This window comes from Aquila chrysaetos, chromosome 8 (assembly GCF_900496995.4).
Source record: "Aquila chrysaetos chrysaetos chromosome 8, bAquChr1.4, whole genome shotgun sequence".
Lineage (NCBI taxonomy): Eukaryota > Metazoa > Chordata > Aves > Accipitriformes > Accipitridae > Aquila > Aquila chrysaetos.
Genome location: NC_044011.1, coordinates 36,711,818 through 36,725,155, shown reverse-complemented (window position 1 = coordinate 36,725,155; position 13,338 = coordinate 36,711,818). Strand labels below are relative to the sequence as shown.

The 13,338-nt window shown below is 42.6% G+C and overlaps 1 protein-coding gene across 6 annotated transcripts in view; it reads left to right on the top strand.

Annotated features, from left to right (window-relative positions):
• Positions 1–13,338, top strand: part of SPTBN1 (spectrin beta, non-erythrocytic 1) — a 136,357-nt gene that overhangs the window by 69,951 nt on the left and 53,068 nt on the right. For all 6 annotated transcript variants that reach the window (XM_030023365.2, XM_030023367.1, XM_030023368.2 and 3 more), the window contains one exon: positions 11,764–11,915. In XM_030023365.2, the coding sequence (XP_029879225.1) occupies positions 11,764–11,915 (152 nt within the window). The remainder of the gene's footprint in view (positions 1–11,763; positions 11,916–13,338) is intronic.

The window sequence follows — 13,338 nt, the reverse complement described above, 5'->3', positions numbered from 1 at the left end:
CTTGTGTTCTGTTTCCTTTATTAATTGCCATATTTCATAGTCTTTTTAAAAAAAACAACCCAACAATACTGTTTCACATCTTGAGGGAGGGGAAAGCCCAGAATACAGAGCCCATGTGCAACGTGATTAAGGAGGTATCAGTGAAATGACTTTGATCAGGAGTGTTTGGGTACTTCTTATATTGATTATGCTGAGGTGATGATGCTTGGCACTTAATTTTCTCAGTGTGCTAAAAACTAAAGAAAGTAAGTGAAGGTAAATTATTGGGAGCTCTCGTGGATAACTTCCAACAGAAGCCACACCTTTGTACCCATGTAGAGCTTTTCAGTTTGCATAGTCAATACATTCATTGCACAATTAGTACGACTCACAAGTCAACTTTTAAGACTAGAAAAACAACTGATGCTTCTGGATGAAGATACATGCTTAAGGTGTTCAAAGTATAATTTTACCCAGCTAATTCCTTCAAATTTGCGTCACCTTTTAAATCTCAGAGAGATCTTTGAGCGTTTCAAACAAAGGGGTTTTTTTTCTGGTACTGCTTTGAAAGTTATTACATGGGTAGGAAATACTGTGCTGGAAAGGTATCTTTTTTTCCCACTCTTGCGTAACTCCAAAGGCTAAAATGATTTTGCTTAAACATGCCACATTGTCCCACAAAAGCAGATCAGTAAATGACCTTTGGATTGGAATCAAACAGACTAGCAGGAAAATTTTGAGGTGAGGAATTAGAATGTATGTGCAACTTGTTTGTGCCTCAGAAGTCCCAAGAAAGCAGGTATGGCATGGAGAGAAAGATTTATTATTATTTTTTAATTACCATGTAGATTTCTTAAAAAAGAAGTTCAGTACACAGTGACTGATTGGAATGTGTGTGTTGAAGTTTACATTGTGGTTCAGTTTTCTGGAGCTTTTCTTAAAAGAGCAAGCTAACAGGTGAAGGCATCAATTCTGCCAGTCTCAAAAGACAAGAAGTCCAGGACTTCAGCTGGAGCTCTGCATGATGGGTTTGCAGATTAGAGCCAGAGAAGATTAGGGATTTTTCCTCTAACGCTTCTTATTAGCAGTTTGTTTCAAATCTCATTAAAATCCATTCATTTTTAAAACTCCCTTCTTAGAAGTAACTGCGTGTTATAAATACCATGGTTCTTTCAGTTATACAAGTAATTTTCATTGTAATCTACAATATTTTTATTGCTGTTATTCATTCAGCTTTCATCTTTGGGGTTTAGCTTAGATCGCAGGCTTGCTAAGCCATGGCCTGGCTTACCTGTGGTGTTACTACTTTTACTCCACAACCTGTCAGTACCGCGTAGTGCGTCTGACTCTACAATATAGCATGCAGTTATCAACAGTAAATTACTGTGTGACCATGGAAACTGGATGAACTAAACACATTGTTCAGCAAGGCTATGAAATCAGCTATTATTAATCCCTGATCAATGCAGTGGTTGTTTAAATACGTGTTCTTCCATTTAAAATATTTCTGTGATAATGAAAATTACAATTTAACAGCAATTAATTATAACAACATCTCTTAGCACAGAGATTTAATACTTTGAAAGGATTAAATGCATTCATCATAGATTTATTTATTTTCTATTCATGCTTTTCTGTCATTAAAGTAAAATTAGATTTAAACATGAAACAAAGAAAGTTTTGGCATTTCTTTCATGTATTCTTCTTTCTGATTGCAATGAGTTTTTAAAGAAGCATGGTCAAAACATACCACAGCTTTGACTTTTCTCTCCATGTAATGTCTCAACTTGTGCCTCAGATGAAAGAAAAGATCTCACAGCTCTCTGAAATCCCTCGATGGGATTCCATAGGAATACTAGCAGTTCAGTCTTCTGGCCTATTCTTGTTTAAGCTTGCTAAAATTTATAGAACCACAGAATGCTTCAGGTTGGAAGAGGAGTTTATTTGGTCCAGTACACCTACTCAAAGCAGGGTCAACTTCAATGTTAGATCAGGTTGCTTAGGGATTTGTCCTGTTGAGATCTGAATATCCCTAAGGATGGAGATCCCACAGCTTGTGGGGGATTTAGTGTCTGAACACCCTCACGGTGACACCTTGCTTCTTGATGTCCCATCAGAATTTCCCTTGCTTGGCTGCATCCAGCCTTGCACCACCACTAGCAGGTCTCCTCCCTCCAGGGTGGTGTGTGCCGCTGTGAGCTTCTGTCTGCAATGCCTGGGTTTGCTCAGTAAAAGGTGGGTTTCAGCATCCATTTTTCTGTCTTCACAGTGAATGCTGAGTACTCATGCCCATCCCTTATTGACTCATCTCTGCTTAGCAGTTACAATTTCATATTTCCAAATACCTAGATAAGGAGGATCCCAGTCTGGTCACATAGTTGGGTTGTAGAAGTAGCAGATTGCTAGTAGTCTTGTGTGAGAACTGTTGCATTACCTGCAGCTGTGAAGAAGAGGGAGGAGTGCTGAAAGGAAGAGAGAACAACAGAAATAAAAAACTCCAAGCCTCCTTCTTCCTACCCTTGTTTTTCCTCCCATAGACAAGTGGGAATCAGCTGTAAAAACTCATGCTGCTGGGTTTGCTGAACACAGGAAGAAGATGGCCCTTATGTAGTGAAGTAGCTGGCATGTTCTCTGCCTGTGCCAGGTCTTGCTCTCACCCTTGCTAACACTGCTAATCAGACAGTGGTTTGCGCAAGTATGGAAAACAGCAGCACTGCCTCCCCTCCAAAAACCTCTGGCACTTCCCTGCATTATGCTCATAATGTTTTTTAAAGGAAACTGCAAAGACCCCACAAGATTGTGTGTACTTGAAATAGTGTGGTGACCTCGGGTTTTCATTGTTCTTCTGTGGGAATTTCACAGTCAGTGTCTTGGGACAGGCCGATGCTTTTTCCATGCTCCGTTTCATTAAGTGATTTGTCTGTTACGCAAAGGGAAAAAATGGCAACAAGTGTAAACCACTAACATCACATCAGACATAAGGCATTTGTGGCCTTTTATGTTAAATGTTGACAACACTGATGTATTTTTCATGCTGTTTTTAAAAGGAGGTCTGTTTGAACTCTATATTGCATGCTTATTAGGCCATAAAGTTATTCCTTTATTCAACTCTACTTTTGCTGTTTTGCTGTAAAAATGGTTTTGTAACATCTTTCTCCAAACACATTTTGGAGATCGGGTCTTGGTCCTCTTGAACATTTTTCACGTAATGGACTTCAATAATGTGAGTGGTTATATTGAAACCAGGGCAGATGGTGGTGTCTAAAGCTGAAGATGGGTGTAGGCATTGCCAAGAGCAGCACCTAGAAGTGTTAAACCATTTTAATCATCTACTAGAAAGGTTGCATTTCTGTAGCTGCTTTGCATTTCATACAGAAAAACAAGAAGTCAGCTGGTATCCTAGAGTACCAGGAAAAAACAAGCTGAATGGTTAATGTTTATAAAATGGGCTGTGTGACAGGGTGTTCTCCATTGCAGGGAGCTGGTCATGATGCAGGAGATATTTACACAATTTTGCATTCTAGTTTTCCTGGAGTTAAACAAGCAGTTCACATAGCTTGTGCCAATGTAGGGAGAGCTGAGCACATATTCTCTCTAAATCTGCTTAAATATGTCATCTTCATCTTCTGAATTAAAAAAAAAAAAAGTCTGAATTCTTCCACCAGTTTAATCGGCTAAAGCCTGATGACTTTTATGTTTCATTTATTTGCTGTGGGAGACTTTACAGCAACTTTTTGCAGATGAACATAATCATTCTTCTACATGAATCTGAAGCTGGCTTTCAGGAGTTTTATTTTTGTATTGCTGACACCAAAATGCCATAAACTCTGTGTAAAAATAAAGACAATGAAGGGACCTGCCCTTCCACACCCCGTAATGCTTGGCTGGCTACCGGACATTGTTCTGTGCATCATTTTATTGTGTGAGTGAGGTTTAGTGACATCAAAGAGAGAAAGCAGCAGAATTGTTTTTTCCACATGCTGCATTATGTAGCTTTCCCTTTTTTCTTTTCAGAGCATTTTCAGCAGTGAAAGTAGTCACATGCTGTAACGTTTAGTAGAGAAGGGTAGATATTTAATAGGATTTAGAAGCTGGTCGGTGCTTCCTAGTAAAAGAGAATGGATTGCTGAACACACCCCTGACTTCTGAACAATAGTGTCTGTGTAGCAGAATCGGGAAAGCAGCAAGGATTTTGCTCCTAATGAAAATCACCAGCTAAACACAGCATGAACAAAATCACCTCGTTGCTTTGTCACCTTTCACGTTTTCATTCAAGTTCTTGTCTAAGTCATGTCTGAGCATGTAAAAGCCTTGGTGTAATCTCACCGTTTTTGATGGGGAAGTCACTCCACAGATTACTTTGTGCCATAAAATAACCATAACAAATACATCCTACTTGCATCAAAACCATCAGCTGCAGTCATTCCTCCATGTTAAACTGTCTGCAAGATTGAAGTAAAAATGAAGGAGATGCCTTTTTTTGTAAAGTTCACCTGTTGTTTCTAGGCATTGGATGCATGTGTATTGCGTTCTCTGTATAAAATGTGTGTAAGTTTGACTTCTGCAGGTTTCATTCTAGGCTGTTGCTTGCCTCTGCATGTGTGTGTTACGGACTTCTGTCTTCTCTGTTAAACTCATTTTTTTCCATTTTCATCAATTCCTGTTTTCAGTCCTGACCCATCATCTGCAGCTGGAGAAAAGCAGCATCCACTGTTCAGTTTTATTGCCTCACTTCTAAAGGGGAGATAGTCATAGGACACTTGAATGTTAAGAGAAAGTAATTTTATTTCCTTTCCTCTACAGAGACCTAATAGACCTCCTCCTAACTGGGTGATCCTTCCTCCTTCCATCATTTTCTTCCCTGTTGATTGATTCCAACGTATTTTAATTTAGACTTTCTGTGCCTGACTGTGGATGCTTATGCATTGTTCTTTCTGGGCTTCTTATTGCCACACATACTAATGTAGCGTGTACTGGAACCGTGTGAAAAGGCCATCATTTTGTGAGTGTTTATCCAAGCAGATGTTTCTCTCCTCAGCTGATGCAGTACAGATGCACAGAGGTGCTTTTTGCCCTCTGGGTTATATTTAGTGTTGCATCAGTTGACTGATTTGCCTTGCCACGCAGCCCCCCAGGCAGGCAGTCTGTCCCACGGAGGGTGCCAGCCAAGAGTCTCACCCGAGGGTGGCATCCTGCTAGGCTGTCAGGAGCACACAAAACCCAACCTCAGCCTCCCTCCCAGGCATGGATCGTAGGCCAGGGCTGCTGGTAGTCCCTAGCCTTCCTCTGAGCATGCAGCCCTCAGTTTGGACAGGAAATTTAAGGACCAGGAGCCACCAGCGTTGTTCTTTTCTCAAGGCGCTGCTGGGGTGGTAAGCGAAGGAGCTCTTACTTGGTCCTGTCGGATCCACTGAGGGGTCTGCGTATCAGCCTGGAGGCCAGGTATGGTGGAGTTATTTTGTACAAGCCTGTGCTCAAGCCTGCCTGAAACGAGAGAGGTTAGACCTGTATTAGAGTTATTTCATGTTCAGTATGGGTCTTTTGTTACTATAACAAATGTTGAAGATTATTGCAGTCCATGCATTCATGTTGTTTCCTGATAACATCTTGTTTGATCACAACATTTTGGTCCTAGCAGCTGATCTGCCATTCTGTCGGGCATCTTTCTCAATTTAAAAGCTTTCAAACAAGGCTGGAATTCGTGAAACTGTGAATATTACTGGCTATTTAACTCCACACCTTCATGTCTACGGGAAAACATAAAAGCGATATCCTGCACCCTGAAAACCTACAGTAATGGGAATATTGTCCTGTGAAAGGAAGCACTTGTTTTCTCTTTGCACGATTAACCTGGATTATGATGTGGGGAATTCTGGGAAACTGTGGATATTGGATATCAGCAAAAGTGGTGTGCCCGGAGCAACGCTCAGCTGATCTCTGAGTCATTGTGTTTAGCAACGCTTCGTGTAGGGTGCGCGTTGGCTGCGTGTGTTGCTATAGTGAAAATATAATAATTCTAAGCTGGAAAAATAACTTTTGGCATGGAAATCAAAATGCAGGAGACAGCTTTTGGAGTTAGGGATTAAAACTCGTCCTTAATTTGTCTTCCTTGAGCTATTACAGGGATCCACTAACACTGATAACACGTAGAGCAGGCTGCCCGCCGGCTGTGCTTGGCAGGGAGGATTTCAGTGCCTCTAACAACTGGGCTGTCCCAAGGTGGCTGCACACACACGGAGTGCCCGGCAGCAGTCCTAGACACCTGGTGGTCCTTTCAGCTTCCCTTTTGTGCTCTAATTTCTCTGCTTTCTTCAGTAGCATTTCAGCTCCTCTGAGAGCACCCCCTTCCCTGTGTATCTGGTCGGATGTGGAGGCCTTTGCAGTCCAGGGGCTGGCAGTAGCTGTTGCACACTGAAAATTGTTTCACGTGTGTTGGGGTGGCAACAGTGTGCGCCAAACATATTTGCCATTCGGTTTGAAACAGATTCAAGGTCAGTTTGTTGAAAATGTGGTTTGACCGGTATGGAAGGGAGCAGGTCATCTTCAAGCTGTTTCTAGAAAACAGGCGGCTGCACAGGTAACCTTTGCCACAGCAGCAGTTAGTGCTGCGGTCACGCGCAGGGGCTGGGGCTGATAACGCTTTCTGGCATGTGGGAGCAGCAAAGGGGTCATGGGGACCCATATTTCCCTCAGCTGGCTCCTGCAGCCATGCATTTTCCAGGGCAGTTAAGACAAATTCTCCATTATTCTGGCACAGCCTTATTGAGTTCACTCAGTGGAGTTGAGTGTGTGACAGAAGGAGGATGGTGTATGCGAACCCCCCTTCCCGCTGTCCCTCACTGGGGATTCAGTGACTGACACCCTGACTCTGGTCTTTCAGAAAGTTAACTACGTTTTTGTTTAGGGTTTTTTCTCATCCAATTAGTAGGGGAAGAAATTACTCTCCTCAAGTGGGGAAGGGGCTGGATGCCTGCTTGTGATCCTGTCCAGCCCTGGTTTATGTGAATTTCAGTGTACAAATTCCAGTTTATTTACTAAACTTCTAAACAAAGTCAGTCCTTGATTTATCACATCACAGAGCTGAGTTTGCAAGCCACTGTATGCTAGTTGTATTGTTGTGGGGGTTTCCGCATAAAGGAAATTTCCTTCCCAGTGTTGCTTCAAGATAAGTTGGATTCTCTATTATCAATACTGCTGTTAGAGCGGCTTCCGTTTTCCTGCTGTGCATGTTTTGCATGTTGCGCATTTCTCTTTACCCTTGGGAAACAAATGTTTTCACAAGCTGTAGGACACTTGGAGCTCCACCCATATCCTGTAGTTTTAATTAATCTTCAAAATCTAAAACTGTGTTTTTGAAAGTACGAAGGACATCTGTCAAAACGATCCCATGAGATTCATAAATAGCACTTCAGGGCCCATCACTGATGTTAAATACCTGGTGTCATCACTCATGGATGCACCTGGCCCTTAGTGTGTAGATTTTCACACAGCAATGCACGTTGAAAGAGCCATAGTTGTGTTCTGTGCTTAGCCAGATTGTCAGAGCTGTAAGTACCACTTATGTATGCGTATGTATGTATGCTTCTTTCTCTGAAACATATAACCAAAATGCATTGGTTTTAATTCTCTGTGTGTTTTAACCTGAAACCCCAAAGCGGAAAAATACAGTTTATCAGTTTGAAAGGGTTGGTAAAAGTGTTGCAAAAACCTGCAGTCATTGTGAAACACCATGTAGAAATAATCAGGAGAGGTTTTAACATGACCAACCCCAGTCACACAACTTTCAAAACGGGCTTGTTTTGCTTTCCCACGTTGTGGAAGCACAACAGGAGTTAAGCGATGCGGGGATAAGAATGGCTGCTGCCTTCTCCCTTCTGGTGTTTCTATTGCTAATAATGTCGGCAGGGAATTAGTGCTCTGCCTGTGCCAAGTGCGTGATAAAGAGTGGCCTTCCTGGGTGACTGGCCCATTAGGAGACTGAAAGAGCTGCTGTGCCTCTCCGGTGGCATTTTTCTGAGATAAGTTGCTGGTTGTCCCCAAAAGCTGGCAGTGAGCAGGTGGGGGCTGGCTCTTGCATGGTGCGGCAGGGTTTTCCCATGGGGCTGGGATCTCACTGCTCTTGGCCGTTCTTGCTGTGAATCAGAGGAGAGGAGGAGAGAAGGGAAGAAAACGAAAAGCCATTAGTGGCTACAGCAGTGAAGTTGCTCAGACATATGTGAAGAGCCGACAGTAGGCTCAGCATGTGGAGTTAGCACTGAAACCATCACAGCTGTGGTCTCAGTAGAGATTTTCACACTATTTTTATCTGGCGGGGTGAACGGGGAGGAGGACGGCGCTGCAGAGGATGGGTGGGGATCAGGTGAGAGGGGTGAAAACGAGAGCGAGTGCAGGGCGGGTGTGGAGGTGAGGAGACAGAAAAAACAACCGAGCCCTTCAACTTCTCACCATAAACAGGAAATCGAGGACCACAGAGAGTGAAACAGAGGAAACGGGAAGGCAGAAGGGGAGAGGCAGCAAGTGCATTTGAACTAGACTAGAGAAAACACACATAATGGCATCAAGCATCAGCTACTAAAGAACTGAGGGCCTCGACCTACACAGGGAGAGCCTGTAAGCCGTGTTCCCATCCTCTCCCTCACTGATAATTCAGTGCGCTTAAGGATGCTGAGGCAACACTGAAGAAACGGAGTCACTGGGAACTTTCTCAGGGTTTATCCCCTGAATCCCCACTGCCTGAAGAATGCACCTTCATGTCCTCTTTTGGGCCCAGTGATTGTGCTGGGGTGGGGAAGGCTTTTTGGGAGAGTGATCCATCAGCCACCTCAGCACTGTCTGCAGGAGGGACCCGTCTTCCCCCTCCCGAAAGGGCTGCCTGGAGCCGGCTCATTTTTTGACTTCCTTTGAATTGCTTTCAACAACAGAAGATCCTAAGCTGGTGTTAATTAATACAACGGCACCAAAGTTTTCACAACCTGACTTGTCATGTCACTGTATTTCCCACGTTGTATCTTTAATCTGTTCAAAATTAGGCTCTGACCCTTCATCATCTTTTACTAAAACCACATGGGTGATGTTCTTCTCTCACCCATTACTTTTATCGTGATCCCAAAATGGGAGGATTGTTGATAACCATAACTTTTGACCAAAGATTTTTTAATGGATGTCTTCATGATGGTATTTGATAGCTTTTTTGTTTTACATAACATTTTCTCTGTCCAGCTCTATTTTTAAGATCCTGTACATCCATATTTCTCTTCGGAATGAATGTAACCACAGGGACCTCTGGGTGTTGTGCTTCTGTATAGAGACTACAGTGATTAAATAAATGAACTTGCTGAGCTGTTTTGGGGCTTGTTCAAGCTGGTGAAGGGAGATGTGGTAATTTCTGTTGGAATTTTCTTTAAAAAGCACCAACTATTGCAAGGTTTTTCTTCTGTGACTTATTTCAAAAAAATAGTTCAACTAAAAGCATGGATTACTAGACAAGCAGATATGCAGATACAGCATTCCCAGGATTGCTGTAAATAGTTCATAAAATACATATTTAAGGTTAGTAGACACTATATTTAAATCATTACTTGGATAGACAACTATTTCCACTGGTCAGATGCTTTGGGTTTTTTCTTTGATCCAGGATTGAATAAGCTATGTTGTTACACCACTGGTACAAATTGCAACATGGGTAGGAGAAGCTGCAGCTTTTGACTGCAAAGATAGTATTTGTTTTTATAGTATTGTCTTGCTGGGGTAAGGTTTGGGCTTTCTAATGAACTGACCATTCTCCTGTTCACACAATGCTTATTCACGATGCACAGTGGAGCCCCGTGCTGCTGATGCTGTGATGTTCTGGCAGTAAAGGGCACGTGCAACACGCGGTGTTGGTGCTGTCTGGGGCAGAGCAGGGGTCTGAGGTTTGGGCAGCCGGGGGCGAGCACGCGTTGCTGCTTTTGAGAAACTGCAGTTGGCTCCTCTCCGTGCACTGGAAAGCAAGCCGCAGTTATTGCTAATTTCCTGTTCACATCCTATATCTTAGCTGTCCTCTCCTTCATACAGAGTGAGGACAAACAAGAGTAATGCAGACCGTCAATTTATTGGAAGCATATTGCTGTTTTATCACAACCCCCACCTTTTTCAGCTTTCCAAGCCCCATTTTCTTAGTTTCACACCTTATAGGTAGGTAAAAGCTGTTACAAATGGTACAGTTTCAGTGCATTAGCTTTGGTCACGTCCTACTATGTGGGTAGCAAGAATAAATTCAGAAATATATGGGAGGAACTGAAATCTTCGGGTGTGGTTTATGTAATTGGGCAAACTGCCACTGAAGTGCTGGTCTGCTCTCCCACTCCTTATCAGATTCCTCCTCCTTGCCACCATTCTACTACATCATTTCTTTTCTTGCTGTCTTTTTTTCTTTTACTTGTTTCCCAACTTTCTATCCTCTTCATCCTCAGCTTCTTTATCATTCCTTGTCACCAAGATCAGGCTTGTGGAGGCTGTAACTGTTTATGAACGTGCTGGGATCATGTCCCCACCATGCTGTGCTGCCAGGAAGGGGGCACATCCTTCTTTCTGAAGGACAGTATCCACTGAAGCCCTGGGTAGTCAGACATAAACTGCATTGATCTGCACCATCACTAACATTTTCTGTGTTTCAAACAACGTACTTGGAGTTTTCAGAGCTGCACGTGTTACATTTTGGTTTAGGCTTTACCAGTCTTCATGTCCTGTTTCTGAATGTGACAACAACTTCAAGGAGACCGATGGGAGGCTTAGATGCTCAGCTGCTTGGAAAAGCAGAATGCTTTCATTTGTATGTCTAATTACGGACTTTGGAGTCCAAGTTTGAGCACCTGTGTTTTGACAAATTTGGTCTGTAGTAGATCCCAGCTTAGTGAAATGACTTTTTGCTAACAAGGAAGGGCTTCATCCAAAGCCCTTGGCAAAAGAATTTAACCACGAAGTTGTATAATATTTTCTGTCTGAGAGTTCTCAGCTTGGCAAATAGCTGTTTAGGAGTTTCTGAATTAATGTGGACTGTAGTGAGCCTGTGCACTGAGAGCTCTCATAGCCAATGTTTTCGTGTATAAACAGTTGATGTTTTCATGTATAAACAGTTGTGAAAGACTCTGGGAAAGGAAGGTGGAAAGAACCTATTTTTCTATGGCTTTAAATAAATGCAAGTTTTCCATAACTGTATGTTTGAAGTAAAGTTCATCTTGACATTGTGTAAATACAGTTACAAATGTTGAATTTGCAAATAAATATTGTAAAGAGAAGGGAAAAAAGTAAATGGGAAGCTTTGGTCTCTGTTCTCTTTTGTACCTATCTTAATCTAAAGCGACTTCTTGTATTTCAGGGAATCTGTTGTGGATTTGTATGTGGATTTGAAAGCAGATGTTGGCATGTTCTTCCAGTGGTGGAAGATAACTCTTGATCAAATTACTGGACAGTTTGATCAGCCCAAAGGGGCTTTTACAGTGTAGGTCCACAACAGACCTCTTTACACCTTGAGAAAGCTGCTTATCTGAGCAGCAAGTAAGCCTGCAATCTGTAGTTCAGATTTATTCCATGGATAGTAACTGAGTAAAATTCCCACTGACATTAGAAAATGTCATAAAATAGAAAGGTGGATTTTCAGTGAAAAGTCCCAATTTCTTCAATGATTGTGCTAAGAAGAGAAGCCATACCTTACATATAATATTACACATGTTTGAACGTCACATTTTCACGTAGGTACGTGAACTGTGACTTATTTTGAGTAACGTTGTGGTGTTTTCCTAACAGATGAACGTGAGGCAGTTCAGAAGAAGACTTTCACAAAGTGGGTTAATTCCCACTTGGCACGCGTATCATGCAGAATTACAGATTTGTACACTGACCTTCGCGATGGAAGGATGCTCATCAAACTTCTGGAAGTTCTTTCAGGAGAGAGACTTGTAAGTGTTTATTAATATTCCTTGTGGGGTTTTTGTTTTGGTTTTGGGTGGTTTTTTTGGTGAGTCTTTGGCTCGACTGAAGTACAGCAAAACTGAGTACTGAGGGTTCAGTAATGCAAATGTCTTTTTATGTATTAAAGAAAAAAAAAAGTAGCCTATTGCTTCACCTGGATCCAGGCACTATTTAAATATCTTCTTACTGGTTTCAGTAGGAGTCAAAGGAGGTCTCCTCCAAGGGGTCCTTGCTGGTGAGATGCTGCGTGCTTCCAGCAGCATACTCCCTGCTCCTCCATCTGACAGGCGCAGAGCACTAAATGTTCTCCAGCCCCTTAGACCATCTCAGTAACGGCGAATTAGATGTGCTGAGGAACGTTCCCAGGCACCGTGGCCAGGTGGCCCGTTTCTGTGCTAGTGAACACAGCTGCCGGATGGAGGTGGCTGTGTGCAGGCTGCCTGCCTGCCCAAGGACTGGGACATCCCTTCTCCCTTCCCTGGAGTGTGCTGGGGGGTCATGGAGCACGGCTGGTTGGAGCGGGCCAAGTCCACCCTGGGAAGCATTGCAGCTGTTTTAGTCGTGGTGTTAATTGCACCCCACTGCTCAGGAGTTCTCCTGGGTGTACTTGATTTTACTAGGATAGATAAGGCTTGGATTTTATTTGGTTAGAGGAATACCTAAAATGAATTTAAATAAATGGGGCTCGTTCTTTCTTTGGGTATGCTGAGAGAGCCCTTTCGATACCAGCCCAAGGGAGTGGCAAGTAAGAAAATCCCTGTAGTGAAAAATGCTGCTGCATGACAGGAAAACTGGGTGTCAGGTAATGACTGGGTATCAGTTTTTCCTTCAGTTCCTTAAATGATGGCTATGCTCTTAACTACCTAATTTAAAGCAATCTTTTCAAAGAAATACGGGTCTTTAGCTAAGACCTAAGGCTACATGAGGTTGCGACTGTGTAATCGCTTGTCATCAAGCACTCCTATTAATGGAAGCTCCATGGCTTAAGACTCTGGGTAATGGATTGAACATATGGCCCACAGTGTAGTGTCTGTACAGTAATGCAAGAAAGGGAGATTTTCAAATGCATCTGTGAGGATAAGGAAACTCTGACGTGCATAGAAGTACCCTGTGTGGATGAAGGCATTGTGTGGATGGAGGTAACTAATCTCAATGTTTGTCAACTACAGTTTGCTCAAAATATGTTTCTCTCTATGCCAAATCTTTTGCTTCAGTGAAGTATTAGGTTTGACATGTTCACTGCAGGTAGCAGATGCTATTCATACAGGAATAACTGAGACCAACATGCCCCATTATTTGAGGATTCAGACAACAACCATGCCACCTCTGTTTAAATCTTCATATCTGCCTGCCAAGATTTGACTTTCAGTGTCAAATAGCAGTGGTGAAGCTCAGAGCAGCCGTGTGACT